This window comes from Diachasma alloeum, unplaced genomic scaffold (genome assembly GCF_001412515.2).
Source record: "Diachasma alloeum isolate Michigan unplaced genomic scaffold, Dall2.0 Dall_scaffold_00183, whole genome shotgun sequence".
In the NCBI taxonomy this organism is placed as follows: domain Eukaryota; kingdom Metazoa; phylum Arthropoda; class Insecta; order Hymenoptera; family Braconidae; genus Diachasma; species Diachasma alloeum.
The window spans coordinates 263,309-282,741 of record NW_021680349.1 but is presented as its reverse complement, the minus strand read 5'-3'; the positions used below and the strand labels follow the sequence as shown (position 1 = coordinate 282,741).

At 39.5% G+C, this 19,433-nt stretch overlaps 1 protein-coding gene across 1 annotated transcript in view; it reads left to right on the top strand.

Moving 5' to 3' along the window:
- LOC107046645 (gamma-aminobutyric acid receptor subunit beta) overlaps positions 1 to 19,433 on the top strand; it is a 168,407-nt gene that overhangs the window by 136,027 nt on the left and 12,947 nt on the right. Inside the window, exons 7-8 of the mRNA XM_015269304.1 lie at positions 2,366 to 2,503; positions 16,776 to 17,060. Coding sequence (XP_015124790.1) covers positions 2,366 to 2,503; positions 16,776 to 17,060 — 423 coding nt within the window. The remainder of the gene's footprint in view (positions 1 to 2,365; positions 2,504 to 16,775; positions 17,061 to 19,433) is intronic.

The following is a 19,433-nucleotide window of genomic DNA, read 5'->3' as shown; positions in this document are numbered from 1 at the left end:
ATGTAACGATTTTGCAACCACTCTCTTCCCCCTACCCACCCGCCCTCTTCTGAAACACCCCTCATAACCGCCCCCGTACCCCAACCCCTTCTTTATTATTGTCAGACGGTGCGTGTTGATTGCCACGGAGGAATGTTATTCCACTGAGACGGCAGCACGAAAGAATTATCATCGGTAAACCCCGGCGAGCGGGACTGACCTTGATATTTACACACACCGGAGACATTTGATTATATTAAATGCCGCATTAAAAATCAATATATCATCTTTCGTATTGCCCTCAATGTGGGATAAACAGTCTACCAAGTAAATATAAACACTTATGCTATGAATTTTTCATCAACCGCTGAAATAATATTCAATCAAATCAAAACCATAAAAATGAAAATTTTTCTTCTTTTGAAAGCAAAAAAAAAGCTTCATGCATTCATTCTGTGTGTTACTATCAATGTCTAAATATAGACATTCATGTCATGATTTTTTCATCCATCGATGGGATGTTATTAAATTGAATGAAAATAAGAGCGATTTTTTTAAATGGAAATGAAAGTTTTTTCGTGTGAAGAGAAAAATTCATAGATAAGTTTTTGACGTAACCCCGCATTAATGTAGCCCCCTTTGTTCACCCCGAAAACCATTGAATAATTTAAAAAACCCCCATCCCAACCAATAAATGTCTTACTGTACGTTAGAGTGGAGATTTTTGTGTTTTTGTTCTCTCGGCAGTTGGATACACAATGCGCGATATTCGGTACAAATGGCACGACGGCTCAAAATCTGTCAGCATCGCGAGTGAGGTGGAATTGCCGCAGTTTCGCGTGCTCGGTCACAGGCAGCGAGAGAGAACCATAGGCCTAACCACAGGTACATATAAGCAAGACTAAAGAGAGAATAAGATGCATACAAGCGAGAATGCAAAAGTTGAAAGAGATGAAATAAAAAAAATACATATAGAGATTGTCTCGTACGCTCGTACCTCTCTTTATCACGTCCATCCTGTGTACACTTCACTCTCGCCCCAAAGAGCCACGAGAGAGAGAGAAAAAATAAACTGGCGGGCAAAGAAAACGTGGAGTGAAGAGAAGTGATACGCAAAATATCGCTGACGAAAGAATGAGAATGAGACGATGAAGAAAATGAGAGATAGAGAGAGAGAGAGAGAGAGAGAGAGAGAGATAAAATGCGGAAAAGGACCTCCTCTGGATGGTCCTTCTGGTTGCCTTCACCGATATGTACACACGGATTGAACAGTGTTTTATTTTCCGCACCATTGCACCACTGAGAAATCATCCACCTACTCGTGAATAAATTTTTTTCTATTTCTCTTCCGCACACACGCGTATCCCCGTCCGCGGAGCTTCGGAAAATAATCTCTCGACCGTAAATTCCGTGATTCCACGGAGAAACCAAGAAGCTCTGTGGATTTCCCAGGACGTTTTCCGGTGCTCAGCAAATTTTCTTCCATCTACATTTTTTTTCCATCTGTTTTAAAAGTTTCTGTTTTAAAAGTTTTAAAAGTCGCGGGCCATGAGGAAGACGAACAATTAGTGCAAACAAAAATTTTTATTGTCGTTTGTCTCACAGTTGGTTACAATGTTGAAAATAGTCCAAAGCCTCCAATGTTTGAGCTATGATAATAATTACGAGTTAGTTTTTTGGAATTCGACTCCTACAGAACTAATTTCGTTTTAATGCATTGGAATTTTCAAGTTTCAATAAAAAAAAATCGTAAATTTGTAAATATATAAGAAATCTTTAGCGAATCATTCTTCTAATTATTTTACATGAAATTTTTTATTTAAAAAAAAACAAATTAGCTGTGTCAAAGTAGAATTAAGAAAAACAAACTCGTAATTGTTATTCCACATATTTTTCAAGAATTAAAAAAAAACATTCGTAGCTCAAAAATTGTTTTCAAAATTTAAGCTTCTGCGGGCAAACGGACAACAACAAAAATTTTTTTTGCACCAATTATTCGTTTTCAAGCATATAGAATCGATATTCAACGTATGAAACATCTCCCAATAGCCCACGATTTTTAAAATTCATAGTAAAGCCCCTTAAAGAAAATATAAGAAAAAAATCTTGAACAATTCATTGAATTCAATCGAGCACCGGAGCCCCTCCATTACAATTTTGGCACGTGGCTGTACAATGGGCAAAATTTTATAGAGACAAGAAAAATTTCTCTTGTATAAAGACAAAAGTCTCATTCGGAGTAGAGCGAAAAATTTAGGAATTAAAAAATGTAATAGAAAAAAGGTAAGTCGTGGAGGCCCCCTCGGAGCCTGCGGCGCGCTAATGTGCCAGGTGTGTCCAGAAAGGTATGTACCAACCGCAAGGGGGGGTCTCTCTCTATTTTCAGTCGGATACACGATGAGAGACATCCGGTACAAGTGGAACGAAGGGCCCAACAGCGTCGGTGTCAGCAACGAGGTCTCCCTGCCTCAGTTCAAGGTCCTCGGTCATCGACAGCGGGCGATGGAGATTAGTTTGACCACCGGTAACGTATGATAAATTACCAAAGAAAAAAACAGCGAATTAACTGCCCTCGAATCTCTCATTCTCAATCTCTCCCCTCCCCGACCCCCGCCCCTGACGTTTCCCCGTCCAGAACTAATTTTCCAAATTGACTCACAATAGAGACGTCAAACTCCCCTGAACCATCAAGCGCTGGCCAGCCCAACTCTCCGAATCACCACCATCTGAAGGATTATAGTTTAAAATTAAACGTCTGAAAATGGTCTGTGATTTTGTTTAGGTTCAAATAAAAATCAGGAACATTATTATTAAATTGTTATTCGTGGTTCAATTGGCGAGGTGGAATAGTAAATAAATTTTGATATTAACACCGATGTCTTGAAATGCACAAACTTTTTCACTTAATTTTTTTTCTTTTTAAATCAAAACAAACAAAGTCCTCGAGATGATCGAAACAAACTTCAGAAACAGAATCTATTAAACAAAAATCGCATTACGAATTACTGTCTCGAAATTCAACATTAATTAAAAATTTGAAACATTTCGTGAATTCTTTCAAGATAATGAATTCAATATTCTGTTCCGCAGCGAAACATGGTATTTATATAATTTCTTGGGTGTTGTCACAAGAGAACTCCATTTTGTCTTTCATTTCTCCAATAGTTTGGGACGGGAGTTAAAACGATGTTTCATTGGCCATTTCATATTTTTAGGTACTTCTATTGGGAGTTGTTTGAGAGAGTAGAAATTTTATTGTTCGCCGTGTAAATTGACTCATAGCGGAGACGTCAAACTCTCCCGAAGCATTCAAATTAAAATTCAGAAACACTCTATCTTATATCCCCCAATATAATTATTATAATAACGATGAACGAACGATGAACTCACAATTGTTCAATAATAAGTCTCACAATTGCTCAATATTATTAAAAATACTTGATAGTCACAAATGGAAAATTGGTGGAACTCTGTATTTTGGCCTGACGAAACTAAAACTTAATCTCTACATTACATTTTTCATTCCTCAAAAATTGCGAAAAAATTGGAGAAGGGAGTAGAAGAGATGTTTCATTGGTCATTTCATATTTTTAGATGCTTCTATTTGGAGTTGTTTGAGAGAAAGTGGAAACTTCCTTGTTCGCATTCCAAATAGCCTCGCAACAGAGACGTCAAACTCTCCCGAAGCATCAAGCACTGCCCATCCCCAACTCTCCGAATCACCGCCATCTGAAGTTTACAATTTCCTCTATCCCACTATTTCGGTTTATACTTGACGAAATAGGTGTTGCCCGGAAACACTAAATTTCCGGCCCCTGAAATTGATGAGTTTATCAGTGGATGATAGCCGGCCAAGCCCCCGAGGCGGTATCAATACCCGCCACTGGCAGATGCCATCGATTCCGGAGAGAAAAAAATCCCTCATTACAACTCTCCTTTTGTTACAATTCCCTTCATCACTACTCTTTTTTTTAATTATCTTCACTCCGAAAAGGACGAGTCCAAGTGCCTCAGGCACCCTCACCCCACCGTCTACCTCTCCTCCGAAGAAACAGCGACAAATATCGACAGACGGAAATGGTTTTCCCCCGGCTTTCGCCCAGAAAATGCCTTCGAACATCTACACCTCAGTGTTGAACACAATCGAACTCGATGAAGCATGCAGTTGAATGAGGCACCGGTGGGATGGGGGAGGAAGAATATACATACAGAGAGTGGATAGAGTCCTCAGGAAGGAGCCTAAGTTGGGAAAGAATCCCAAACAGGGAATAAAAGTTTCTCAAAGTTAAAAAAGAGTGGATAGATTCTAGAAATGTATCGAGTTGACATGCATCACTCATTAGTTGAGGAAAGTTATGGTATTCTTGGACTATAGGGAAAATTTTTTTCATTCGTTTTTCTCCTCGCAACCCGTATTTTTTTAATGCGATGAAATTGAGTGATTTCTTTTCTCGGTTTGTAAATATTCCTCTACTAAACTCATTTTTTTCCGAACGGTGTTTCTAGAATCTGAAAATCTTGTTTAATAAAATAAAAACCCAACATTTTGTTTTGAACTAAAAAATAGTTTTTTTGTGTCCCCAAGAAGACTGAATGGATTTTTTATTTCAGATCAGACCCTTCGATTTGCTCTCATCTTATATCCCCAACCCCTCCCCCCGCCACGACGATTGAACATTAATATTTAAAAAAAATTGAATTTCATTTTTTTTCTCCTTTAAATTGAATTTAATCTCGCTCTCTTGAAAGTTATTACTAAACTGTCCATGAAATTTCAATTGTGATCCTACCAGTCGTTCTAGAATCTAAAATTTTTTTTTTAACAAAAAAATAGTTTTTTCTGTTCCCAAGAGGACAGAATATACTTTTGATTTCAGATCAGACCCTTCGATTTGCTCTCATCTTATATTCCCTCCCCCTCCCCCCGCCACGACAATTGAACATTAATATTTAAAAAAATTTGAATTTCATTTTTTTTCTCCTTTAAATTGAATTTAATCTCGCTCTCTTGAAAGTTATCACTAAACTGTCCATGAAATTTCAATTTCGATCCTACCAGTCGTTCTAGAATCTAAAATTTTTTTTTTAACAAAAAAATAGTTTTTTCTGTTCCCAAGAGGACAGAATATACTTTTGATTTCAGATCAGACCCTTCGATTTGCTCTCCCCCCGCCACGACGATTGAACATTAATATTTTAAAAAATTTGAATTTCATTTTTTTTCTCCTTTAAATTGACTTTAATCTCGCTCTATTGAAAGTGATTACTAAACTGTCCATGAAATTTCAATTTCAATCCTACCAGTCGTTCTAGAATCTAAAATTTTTTTTGAACAAAAAAATAGTTTCTCTCTGTCCCCAAAAGGACAGAATATACTTTTGATTTCAGATCAAACCCTTCGATTTGCTCTCATCTTATATCCCCTTCCCCTCCCCCCGCCACGACGATTAAACATTAATATTTTAAAAAATTTGAATTTCATTTTTTTTCTCCTTTAAATTGAATTTAATCTCGCTCTCTTGAAAGTTATCACTAAACTGTCCATGAAATTTCAATTTCGATCCTACCAGTCGTTCTAGAATCTAAAATTTTTTTTGAACAAAAAAATAGTTTCTCTCTGTCCCCAAAAGGACAGAATATACTTTTGATTTCAGATCAGACCCTTCGGTTTGCTCTCATCTTAAATTCTCTGTCCTCCCCCGCGGCTACCCCTACGCCAATTGAATGCATATCTGTATTCGCCTGTGTCCATATCACTTGACCAGAATCTCGATATCTTGATATTCCTGTGCTGGATACGTCATATTCGCACGCCTGCGTCGAAGGTACGCAAATACGTGCGATCCGCTCTCTCACTTGTTCCTTCCATCCACTCACTCTCCATTCGCTTCAATCCCCCCCTCGCCCTGTCCCGCCGTTCGCCATCCGGAGCTACTGGATGTAAAGGCCGTGTACATTCGGGCAATAGGGTCGAGCCGTTTGCTAGCAATACAAGCACGTTATACAGATATCCAGGTGATATCCGCTGAACGCCCGGAGTCCTTTCACCATTGGGTATCGAAGGGTATTCATGAATGTAGCGGGGAGGGGGGAGGGTGGGAGGGAGTCGATTGAGGGATGGGGTGAGGCATCGAATGCATCGACGCCGGCCACGACACGCCGACTGTATGAAAGAACATTAGACTCTGGACGGGGGATCTCATCTACCACCTCTGTAGGCGTGTATGAAGGACTCGTGTGCTATATTCGGGATGCAAATGTTGATAATATGCGGAGGAGAGCGTCGGGCTCCATTTTGTGTTTCTGCTCTGATGGGCGATAGGGTTGATCAGATGCATTGTTGAAAAAATGAGATTTAATGAACAGTCGAGTAGACTGGTGGAAAAAATTTGAAATTTCAGGGAGAGTCGATTGTACGCAGGTAATTTCCCGGAGAGCGACATTGAATTTAATCTAGGGGGAACATCATGAAATTTGAGATTTCACTGAAAATCAACATTAAATTGGTAAATTTAGAGTAGCAGGAGAACGAGAATTCCCAAAATTTCGTGATTGATTTGGAATTACTTGAATTTTTAATCGAAATATAAATACTCAATGCCAAATTACGCTGAATGTTGGATTAAGAGGAAGTCCAAGAGTATTTTTGCTCAAACTTTTTATTAATTTTGATGGAATCAATGAGCTAAAATTTGAAGTTTCCATTGATTTTTTCATAGATTTCGGAATTTTCCAATCCTTGAAATCCCAGCGGAATAAAAATGTAATAAAAATTTCTAAGAAATGTACCAGAAATTTCAGGAAATAAAATTTTAAGTGTAGTAACTCTCAGGATTTAATACAGTGACATTCAGTTCCATTTGGAAAAAAAATCATAAAATTTCTAATTTCGTAGAAAAAGAATGAATTTCCAGATTTTTCAACTTACTGAAATGTGCAATCAAAAGATAAAGATTCAGTATCAACTTACGTAGAATTTCCAATTCATCGAAAATCCAAGAATATATGTGCTTGCATTTTCTTGATTCCATCGGCTCTTTTCATCAAATTGGGAATTTTTCATGACAATATCTCTTGAAATTTCAGTGAAACTGTAACTTGATAAAAACTTCCTGAAGTGCACCTGAAATGTTGACCAAATTTGGTAAAAGTGTAGTAGTGGAGAAACTTTATTTTCCCGAAGTATTCAACAGAAGTATTCCCTGAAAATCTGAAGAATGCTAAATTCACCCTTCATTAAAAATTTCAGTTGAAAATTTTTCCCTGTGGAATATTTATCCATCGACTTCTCAAAATCGCTGGCTTTTTACATGTGCCTCATGCACTGATGAAAAGATAATGTGATTAACTAAACTAGACAAAAGAGAGTTCAACGTTCTTCGCAATTAATGAATAAATTTTCCCTTTTGAATTTCCTCAATCCAACATTAAAAATCCAGCCGTCAGTCCTCTTACTAGTACCTCAGATATTTCCTCTCGCCGTGCACCTAGTAAATGGCTTCTCACCCGGACGGAGATAATCATCTCCAGCTAGCACTCCAGCAGCTTATTATCCCCCTCACTTTTCTCCTCCTCTTTTTAATTCATCTCCACTCGTCTCCCTTAATCATAATTGTAAAAGTTTCGTACGGCAAGAGGAGAATAATTTCCCTCCGACGAATCGTAATTCTCCAAATTCACTCTCAATCACGGTGTCAACGACACGGGATAATACGTCCGGAGCTTTTCTACCCGATAGTGAGTAGAAATATGTCAGTCGGGATATGGTGGAGTATTAAACCGGAAGAAGAGGATCATGTAATGAGTGGAGCGGGGAAATACGATGGCAATAGGGAGGAGGGCTTGATGCTGGGCTTCTACTTAGTTTGATGAAGGCTTTAATTACGACTCGGATCACACCAACTGACCCACAGAAGCCTCCCGGAGCTGAATTACCCGCCTCAATCTCTCCCAAAACCCCTCCATCTCTCCTTGATGCTCGACTCATTGCCACTCCGCCTGTCCCGGAAACAGCCCTGCCCATTTCCTTCATCTCTCCATTCAACTTGTTAAGCACAGAAAATACACGTGTTTAGGCAAAATTAGAAAAACCCGACGATGATTTTGTTAATTGAGCGATTTGAAAAAAAATATTAAATAGAATAATAGCCCGGGGATAATACGGACGATTTATAAATTGAATGTATCGGTTGGGAAATATCTTGCGTTTAAACAATAGAGATTCCGAATTGAAATTCATGGAAGGAGACAAGATGGTGAACAACGAATTTTTATTTTTTTCTAAATTACTCGATATATAACATTTTCGTGGAGGGGTTTTTATTCTCAATTTTTTTTACGTTTTTAGTTTTCTTTTCAATTCTATTTAAATTGGAATTAGATTTTTTTTCATCACTTGTGTTTGTTTAAACTCACCTTCGGCGAGCGCCACACACCGTCGTCTGAATTTTCCGGAAATCTTGTCATTGAAAAATCAAATATTCCATTGGTTTTCTGCTCGAATGATTTAAAAATCAATAAAATACTGTATTTTTCAGTTTAATTGTTCCGTGAAAATTCGAAAAAATCAGGAAAATTCAGGGAAAAATTGAGAATTCCTGTCTTTTTGTTTCTGAATGTTCATGTTCCATTGAAAATTCAGTCGTTGTGAGATTTCCGTCTCACTCCCACTAAAAACTCATGAATTTTCTATGAATTCTAGCTACAACTTGAAATTTCATAACCATTTTATCATTTTTACGATCGTGCGTAAAGTATTTGTTTTTAACTCCATTGAGCATCGCAGAATCAAATTCGATCGTTTCTCAACAGTTTTTGGGCCTTTGGAAACAGTCGCGCCCTCTATAATTTATGAAAAAACGCATATTCCCCATCTCTTAATATTATTGTGTCGATTTCATAGAAAATAGCCATCAGTACGCAATTGCTCAGTTCACCGATTTCCAAGCACTTTTTCGGAGTTACCCTGCACCTCTATATTCCTCTCATATTTTTCAACTCTCATTTCATGACAAATATTTTGATATTTTGTTTCTGAGTCAAGAGGTGGGTTATCCTCGGTTTATAACCTCTCACGAGTTTTCCTGCCGCAATCAAAGCCTCAGTAATTAAAACGGGGAGAAAAAAGTGGATGGGATGAGGGACTAGCCAACGCTCGCCGCAATCGAGCGTACACATAACCCGCACGAGCGCCTCTTTGAAGGGCCCTCTCCCGGTGTATTTCACTTCAACCACCACCACCGCATCTTCACCCACTCACTAGCCCCCAGACCCATCAGATGCCTCGGGGAAAAACATTTTCTCGTCGAGTTAAGGGAGATTTTTTTCTCTCTTCCCCACAAACGAAAATGGATAGCTCCTCAGGGGGGTAATTAATTGATTGTGAATTGGATTTTTCCCTCTCTCTCACCTAATGTTTCTTCCGGTGGGATAAATACTCGGAATTACGGTGAGGAGAGTCTTTGATATTCGTGTTTGCTGAAAGGGGATTTTCCCATACAAAAAACCGTTTACCGTTTCTTAACGGATATACTTGTTTTTCCAGATATATTCAGAAAGAAAAAAAAAGTTTTTGACGTTTTTTTGGAATTTTTTTGAGTCTAAGTAATAGCTGCACTTAATTTTCAATGCTGTGAATTTGACTTCAATTTAAGATCAAATTTTTCAAATAGTCGTGCCAATGCTACAAAATTGAGCTTTGCATGTTAATAATTGATATTTCAATGACAGCTTAAATTCACAGACTAATTGTAAAAATTTCACATCAAGGGTAATGGAATTGTTATTAGATTGAAACTTCGGACCAACAGTTGCCTCAATTTTGCCTCCAAAAACATAAATAGAAACCTCACGTCACCGAGTCGGTGGATATTTCAAGATTTTTCTATTGAAATTTCTGGACTTTCGGGGAATTTTTAGGCTGATAACAACTAAAAAATGTACGTTATTAGGAAAAAATAAAAGTTTAGTATTATCCGCCGGGAGAGCGACACTAAATTTCGTTTGCGCTTCACGGAACTTGAATAAATTCTCATTTATCTCTCTCGTTCCGCGTTACATCGTCAATATGGTTACGGAATCGAATGGTTTAATTCATCCTTTTCCCCTCTTTTGTAAAATAAAAGACTGACGATTGTTATTCTAATGTTCAGAGATAACTTCAGGACCGATTTACTCTTTTTTTGATCTTGGATTCTGAAGAAAAAAATACACTGCGATTTATCTCGAGTTATTACTTCAATAAATATAACAAATATATATTACATATCAAAATATCAAAACATATCAAAACATTGGAAGTGCATAAGAAGATCATAAAACCAATAAATACTTGAAGATTAACGGTTCTTCTGCGCGATTTGAGTGACTTCATTTACGACAAAATCATACTTGAGTACAAGAATATTTTAAAGCATGAGACCATTCTCGGGCCACGTGAGTTGCGATACGTAAGAGAATGAAGTGATTGAATAAAAATTACTTGTTTCAAGTAAATATATTGCACATACTAGAATTTTTTCTCAGTGTACGTGACAAACAAAGATTCGTTACAAACAAAGAGCTTTTTTCACATATCGTTGTCCTTCATCGTTTTCAGTGTGAAGGGTAATTGGAATTATACTTCATGCACTTTGCAGAGGCCCTGACCTCGTCGCACACCTCAATGTTTAATGATTCCAGTTGAATGGGACCTCTCCTCTCTCACATACTCCAGCCTATACACCCCTCGTACTCCACTTCTCCATCTTCTCGGCGAGTGTGGGCTCTTTACATTGTCACCAGGGTTTACATTGACTTGAGGCCGCCACCGTGTCGTTCCACAATGGCTCGTTGTCACCCCGTGGGGCATAGCTACATGCCTCCGTGTCGCCGTTAACCGACAACTTGGACGTCCTTCGTGCGCCTTTTGGGGGGGAAAAGTTTTTGAACAAAAAAAAAAAGAAAAATTTCAAGAGACGAGAGATAACTTTTCGCGGAGGGAATGATTTCGATGATAATGATCCAACGTTCGTTTGATTCAGACCGACGAGAAGAAACAGAGGGATTCATAATCAAAGTGAAAGGAAAACCTCATCAAAAGAATTTTCTTGTCCGTTTTTTTTTTTCAGAATCAGGGTAGTCGTCAGTAACTCTTGCATCGACGCTCAACGAGATCAGCGATGCCAAAGGCTACGGGCCATAGAGAGAAAGGAGAGCCCGAAGATTATATACATATATTCAGACACTGGTGCTGACTGTTTCAAAAGATTTTTCTTCGGCCTCAAGCAATCGACCGAGGGGGAAAATAAGAACGTGAAACGAGAGGATTCGCGGGACGTGAAACCCGCGTTTTCCATTCCCCTTCATAAATTGCAAACTGGACGACGTAACGACTGAGCGGATTCAGATGTTCATTCTCGTTACCCCGAAAACGCAGAAGGGAATAAATGAAAAAGGATAAAAATAATGAGGCGATAAAAGTTGAGGGATGAAGTGAAGTCAACGATAATTTGAGAATGACAATTGAGGGAAAATTATTCATCCGGGTAGGGGAGATTATCGAAAATAGGGATGAGGGTGGAGGAGAATGAATGGCGGTTGAGTCGGACGTCTCGAGTCCAATCCATCGGCCACTATCTTCCCTTCAACTTAACTCGAATAAAAACGAGAAAGAGCGGGCTGCGAAAAAAATGGATGACGAACAGTTGAGAAAGTACTGGTCTGAAATCAAGATCTAAATGTTACGGGTTTAGACGGTCGAGGGAAATGCCCGCATGGTGCTGACGCATTTAGTTAGAGTAATGGGGGAGTTGACGAGCGGATTATAAACGACTGGTGTTCCGAAAGAAAATGAAAAATTCCAAATTCGGATTTTGGGGGTTTTTTTCCGGTGAATTCGGGAAGTAAGTGAAGTGATGGAGAGTTAATGAAGGAGAAGGAAAGAATTGATAAAAATTTCCAAAAAACAATACCGCCCATTAAACTCCGGAACTCTCCATCCTCAAAACCACGGTGGTCCTTTCAGTAGCGAACGAAATGATACAGAACGGCACGAAGTAGTGGCGCCCGGGCTTTTGTCAGCCGAGGTGTCGCCGTGGATTAAAGAGAACTCCGGTGGACACAAAGATGGCAAGGAAAAAGCCATGGCCATTGCGTCATTAGAGACTTACAAAAATCTGCAATGTGAAACAAAGAATTGAGACGCTGTAACTCTGCCCCGGTATGGAGAGTACATGAGGCAGTGTGGTTGCTGTGATGAGATGTGAAAAGAAAAGGAGGTGAAGGGGGTGGGGAAGAGGGCGACAAAACCGGACGACCAGAGGATGAGATGGATGACAAGGGGGTAGAGGCACGGGGGGAGAGGGATGCAGTCAGGGAGAATGAACAAAAGAAAACGAGGACATGAGAGAAGTGAAAAGAGGTACGCGAGGAAGGGAACTACTCTGTGCCTGTGCGCGTTGCTTGTAAAGATATTGCAGAAAAGTGCTTATCAAGAAAACACATTAACATTTTTCTCGAGGAAAAGATGAAAAAGGCGCAAAACGAGGGAGAGAAACTTTTTTTTAATGAATAAAATGAGGGAAAAGCGAAGAGCAAAGTTTGCGTTGTATTCGTAGATCTTCATATCGGAATTAATAAATATGAATGAACACCCGAGTCGACGATTTGGTTCTGATTGGACGTACACAGGTCTTTCAAGATCTCTCCAGATCTAGATTGACCTGGTAAGTCCTAATCAGTTCTGCGACGTATTTTTCCGGAGACCTTTCGAATCCTCAGTTCTTTTCGGTCCTGAGAAGTCCTCCTCTGTACTACCGAGACCGCGGGATTTCATGAGAGGGGGAGGGGAGAGCTTGTATGCGGAGGGTTGAAATTTGTAGCCAACGAGGAGAGAGGATTGCAGAATATATTTTAGCCACCCTCATCTCTCCGTTTGCAGGCAGTGTTTAAATANCGCGTGATTTTACGAGCGGGTGAAGGGGAAGGCATGTATGCGGAGGGTTGAAATTTGTAGCCAACGAGGAGACAGGGTTGCAGAATATATTTTAGCCACCCTCATCTCCCCGTTTGCAGGCGGTGTTTAAATAAAAAATAGTGAACGTTGATTCTGTATTTATTGACCCCCTGATGCCAATGAAACCCTCGGAGGTGACAGAAAAGACGAAAAGAAAATTTTCATTTTCACGTGGGTCAGGGGCCAGGGTGAAAGTCGATTTTCGCCAAAATCGAATTTCTTAGCCGGGTGAACGTTGATTCCAACTATTTACGCGACGGGCTATTCAAAACTATCAAAAGTATGTGGAAAAAGTGGAAACTGAAAAAGTGTTTTTTTTCACATTTTCAAAGGGTCAGATTTTCCGTTTTCCAAGGGGGAAAGTCGACTTTCGCCAAAATCGAATTTTTTAGCCGGGTGAACGTTGATTCCAACTATTTAAGCGACGGGCTATTCAAAACTATCAAAAGTATGTGGAAAAAGTGAAAACTGAAAAAGTGTTTTTTTTCACATTTTCAAAGAGTCAGATTTTCCGTTTTCCCAGGGGAAAAGTCGACTTCCGCCAAAATCGAATTTTTTAGCCGGGTCAACGTTGATTACAACTATTCAAGCGACGGGCTATCCAGAACTCTCAAAAGTATGTGGAAAAAGTGAAAACTGAAAAAAAAAAATTTTCACTGAGAGCCAAAGAAAGCAATTTTGCCAAAAATTTCCCAACTTCCTTAAAATAAATAAATTCTATCAATTTGATAATATAAATTCTTCAATTAATTGGGAATTCAAGAATATATTTACCTTAATTTTCCTCATTTCCATTCATTTTCCTAATAATTGAACTAAATAACCACTTTCCATTTATTTTTGCTTAAAATTTTGAACAATCAATTACGAAATTCCTTCATTTTTCAGTAAAACTATAATGTGATAAAAGTTTCAAAATATACGGGGAATTTCAGCCAGAAAATTGTTACCAGTGAGGAGCTCTTTCGACAGCGGGGCTCCCAGGGGAGTGGGAGGTGCGTTGAACCCGCCCCCGTGAATCACTTGAATGCCAGCCAAACTGCGAGTAATCCCGAGAATTCCGCCAAATATTAAATAAACTCAATTTCATTATCTCCCCTTCATCCCATCAGACTTCACATTTCCCAGAACAAGAGAAAAATCTAGATTTAAGAACGTCAGAGGTACGAGAATAACCTAAAACAGATGAAAGTATACTTCTATAGATGTGCAGAGAGGAAAAATAGAGGAGAAATTGTGACTTTAACGCGAAGTATAGAGATAGGTCAAGCGCGCCTCCTTCGAAACTAACGAGGACACGACTATGTACTGTCAGGCGAAGTGAGTGAGGAGCACAAAACGGTCGAGAGAGGGGGGAGTGGAACTGAGGAGATACTGAGTTGAACAGAGACAACATATAATACACAAAACGCGAGGAAAAAGCTCTCCCGCGAATATGCAACTTCATTCTCTTTGACGTTACCCAGACACATCCCTCCACTTTTCTTTATTTGCGTTTACTTGAAAAAAAAACTCCAGTCGTGCGAAGGGCTGAGAAAAAAATATTCAAGCCTTCGCTGTGAAATCATTTTTGAGAGCAAATGACGTCAGAAACGTGAAAAGCCTGTGAGTGAGGACAGAGGAGAGTAAAAAAATTCTCCAAAGGAAAAAATTACGACTCCCAAGAATCGAAATAGCCAAGAGCTTTGCAGAACGCGGAAAGATAATGGAAAAACCCATAACAGCCCAACAAAGGGTATTTACAGTCGGGAGTGCACTGAGGAATACGGCAATATTCAGGGTTAAAAAAGACCAAAATTGAAAAGACTCGAAAACATTACAAATAATCATACATTTAGAATAAAATTGAAATTTCAAAACAGAATATTCAGCACCAAATTGCGCTGATTTTCAATTGACTGAGAATTGAAGAATATATCTGCCTAAATTTTCCGCATTTCCATTAATTTTTATTAAACAATTGAACTAAAATTTACAGTTGCCATTAATTTTTCCATAAACTTCTGAGTTTTCAATTAAAAAATTCTTTAAAATTTCAATAGAACTACCTGAGGTAACATTTTCATAAAACTTTTCAACAGTGTAGAATAAAGCCAATAAAACAATAGAATAACTCCTTGACTTTACCCAAACACATCCCTCTACTCTCGTTTATTTGCACTTCCTTGAGAATGAAAAACTCTTCACTCGTACGAGAGCTAAAAAAAATACTGAAGTTCCCGCGGTGAAATTATTTTTCAGAACAAACAACGTCAGATACGTAAAAAGCCGATGAGTGAGGACAGTACAGTAAAAAAAAACTCCAAAAAGTTAAATTCCATCTCTCAAGAATCAAAATAACTAAGAGCTTTTCAGAACGCAGAAACCCATAACAGCCCAACAAAAAGTCTTTACGACTGAGAGTGCACCGTATATGGCAATACCCAGGGCTGCGTAAAACTCCCCGAAAAAAAATAAAAAATTGAAAAGATTCAAACCAAGAGGGAGAGCCGAGAGTGAAAGAGGAAAATTGACTGGCGATCCGTAAAATCCAAGTTTTACGCGATAAAAATTTCCAAGAAGCTCGCGGAAATTTTCGCCAAAAATTCTTAATAGTGTAGAATAAAACCAATGAAACAATACAATAACTCCTTGACGTTCCCAAAACACATCCCTTCGCTCTAAGAAAATCCCTCTAGTCATGCAAAGGGTTAAAAAATATATTCGCTCTTTCACCGTGAAATCATTTGTCCGAACAAACAACGTCAAAGACATAAAAATCCGTTGAGTGAAGCCAGTCCAGTAAAAAAAATCTCCAAAAGGCAAAATTCCATCTCCCAAGAGTCAAAATACCCAGAGCCTCGCAGAACGCGGATAAATAACGAAAAAAACCCATAACAGCCCAACAAAAGTATTTACGACTGAGAGTGCACTGAGTACGGCAATACCCAGGGCTGCGTAAAACTCCCTGAAAAAAAACTAAAAAATTGAAAAGACTCAAACCAAGAGGGAGAGCCGAGAGTGAAAGAGGGAAAATCGCCTGGCGATTCGTAAAAGCCAAGTTTTACGCGGGTAAACAGTCTTTACGACTTTGCGAGCCAAGTTATTCCACGTTAAACTCCACCGGATCAGTTTTGGTGTAGTTTCCCGGAGGGTATATAACCCAAGACAGTGGGGAAAGATACGGTGAATACACCGAGTGAGAGTCAGTGGCAATAGCCACCTAGGTATAGAGCCCAACCTGAGGTTATTACCTTGTGCAGCCGATCTCCCTGGGTATACGATGTACCGAGTCCGTTCCAAGCTCCAAGTGCTTTCTCCCCCCCCCCCTGGCCCCTCCGTCCCACCGCCAGCGTCCGTCCCACCCAGCGGTGCAAAGTGTGCAAGTTTCGTGTTTTAAGACCCTGCAGAGCTCCACCAAGCTCCCGGATGAGGGTGGCGGAGAGTGGGTGGCGGGCTTGTTCGGTTATTGTGTTTGCCATACAGAGAAAACCAGTGGTAGTAACTGAGAAGGACGTATATGAGCTGGTTACTGTCGTAAACCCCAGAAGCTAGATGGCTCGTATAATACCCCTTCCCCCCCTTCAATTCCCTCCCAGCCCCTCAATAATTGCACGTTTTAATGGATGAAAAATAAAAATTCAAGCTTGTTTTTTCAGCTGGGAATTATCAGCCGTCTCAGCCACCGGTATCTCCTCTCACCGAGAGACGATAAAAAAATAAAAAAATAAACATTGATTGAAAAAAATATAAAACTGTAGTGATTGTTAATTGTGCCGATACTCATAGTGTGCAATATGTTTTGCTTTCTTTTGAATTGCAGGTAATTATTCTCGGCTAGCGTGTGAAATCCAGTTTGTGAGATCGATGGGATACTACCTGATCCAAATCTACATACCCTCGGGATTAATCGTGATAATCTCATGGGTGAGCTTTTGGCTAAACCGAAACGCAACCCCCGCTCGGGTAGCCCTCGGAGTAACCACTGTGCTCACCATGACAACCCTCATGTCCTCGACAAACGCGGCCCTCCCCAAAATCTCCTACGTCAAGTCAATCGACGTCTACCTGGGAACGTGTTTCGTCATGGTCTTCGCCTCACTCCTCGGTAAGTAATTACTGGGCCCACAAATTCCCCCAAAAACAATGAACATATGACTGCCCCGACCCTGAGGACCATAAAAATCGCAAACAAGATACGAATGTTGAATACTTACACGCTGACACGATGAAACAAGAAAACACAGAGTGATGAAGAAAAAAACAAAAAAAATTGTTGATACGCACTTGTACTATCATCCACTCACACAGATGGGTGCGACAGCTGTCCGAGGGTGCCATGGCTTTTCTTTAAATCTCAATGATTGCAACAAATGCTACTTGTTAACTGACTAATGCATCAGTCGTGGCTGGAGCTGCCTGACAATGAGGACATTGATAATTCGATCCTCGCGAGTACTGGAACAATCGATCGATCCTAAACACTGCATACTGTTGGCACCAAGTATTATTTACCAACATTTGATTTATCAAACATTATTATTGATTTGGGCACAATCGTAATTTTAACCGTGCGTACGAGACTAACACGGTGGGCACACTTATTTAGCTGAATTAACATATGTTGTTCACGTATTTTTGGTATTTTGGTGGTTAAATGAAAATTATTAAATTTTTACGTAATTTTTGAGAATAATGCATTTTGCATCAACGACAGTGTGCAGCGATTTCGATTGATCGAGCGGGCTGACTAGCGAGTGACGCACGATTTGCTCGTTCAACTCAAAATTACCATTCGCTAATTGGCTATTGTCGTTGATGTTTGAGACATTTTAATTGCAAGAGGGGAGCAAAATTTTTGGATTAATTCGGCCTGAAATGTCGAGCGATCGTGTCGTGAGCCGTGGAACAATCGATCGATCCCAAACAGTGCACACTGTTGTAAATAATTGTGATAGAACAACTGAAAAACCCAAATTATTGAAAAATTTACAATCGATTGAATTCTCGCGGTGTTCAATGCCTTTCGATAGATGAAAAACGCAGTGTGCAATGATTTCGATAGATCGTGCGCTCCCTCGTCTCACGGAAGACTCCAATTGCGGAAAATATAAAGACAATGGGCTCGGATATAGCCGGAGTCACGGGAGTCTAGTCCTCCGGGCAATTGCTCTCGTCCCCGACTGACTGGATTCTCCCCAAGAGATTCAAATTCTATCTCGGTTCTGTCCCTCAGTCAATCCTCAACCACCTCAACCCATCTTCCCCGTGTTCGTACGTGATTTTATACTGTCGCGATGAGACGATTGGATTTTTTCTCTACTTCCAGTTTTTTTATTTTCCGGTTAAACCGAACCTCTCACTAACGCTTGTTCCGCTTTAATGTAACGATACGCTTCACCTTATTCCTATCGTGGTCTTTTCAAGGCTGATAGCGCCCGGAGAGTGGAACGAGGGCCGATCGGGTGCATTTACGGGGCTGTAAAGAACTTTAAAAAGAGGGTTGAGGGGAAAGGGAAGGGGTTAATGGGGAATTGTATATTGTTGAGGGCGGCGGGCATAGGGAATGGAGCAGTTTTCGTTTGTGGCAAGGGAAATGACATTGCGGCCTTGTACTCGCGGCTCATATCCGCGCAGTCCTTCAGGGATAAGAGATTTTCATGAGATCGTCGTGACACTCGAATGGTAGACGGCAAGGGAATGGTTATTACTGGGGGGACGGTTCACTAGATAGCGGTTCTGGAGTTAACATCTGGGCTCTTTAGTGAGTTTTGTTTATTGTGCAGGGGGAATTCATTTTTTGAGATTTTGACGAGGATTCGTCTGTGGCTTCATTAGAAAGGGGTTTTTTGGGAAAAAGTCTTTATGTCGTAACGCTGTCTATCGGAAATGTGGAAAATAGAATTTTGTCAATTATTTTGTCAAGTATTTTGGAGGAATAGGATAGAATTATTTAGAGAATTTCGGTCATTTCCATTTAGTCGCATGGCCATTTTGAATGAACATTTTTTGGTGAAATAAACGTTTTTGTATGAAGATTGCTTCAAATACTGCATTTCTATCGGATTTGTCATCTTGAAAAGGTCCCGTCATGTGTGAATAAGCCGCCTCTTGACCGTAATATTTCTTTGTTGTAGATAGCACAGCAATTATTCGTGTGAAAAAATTTCAAATTAAAATTTGATTCTTCGTCTTTTCTGGTAATTTTTGACTGGCGGTTTTTTTCTCCGCACAAGACTTGTTAGAGAACTTATTCGTTTTTCTCTCCATGTATAAATATTATAAAATTAAAAAAATTGCAGTATTCACTGAAAAATATTAACTTATTAATTAATCATTTCTAGTGAAAACCTGAAAACTCAAATATTTGGCTCGAAACCCAAACATCTTGCATTAGAAAGTTCAACATTGTCCCCCGGAACCAAAAAAGATTGCGGTGAATATTACCCACTGCACGATAGAATCCCTCCAATTACCGAGC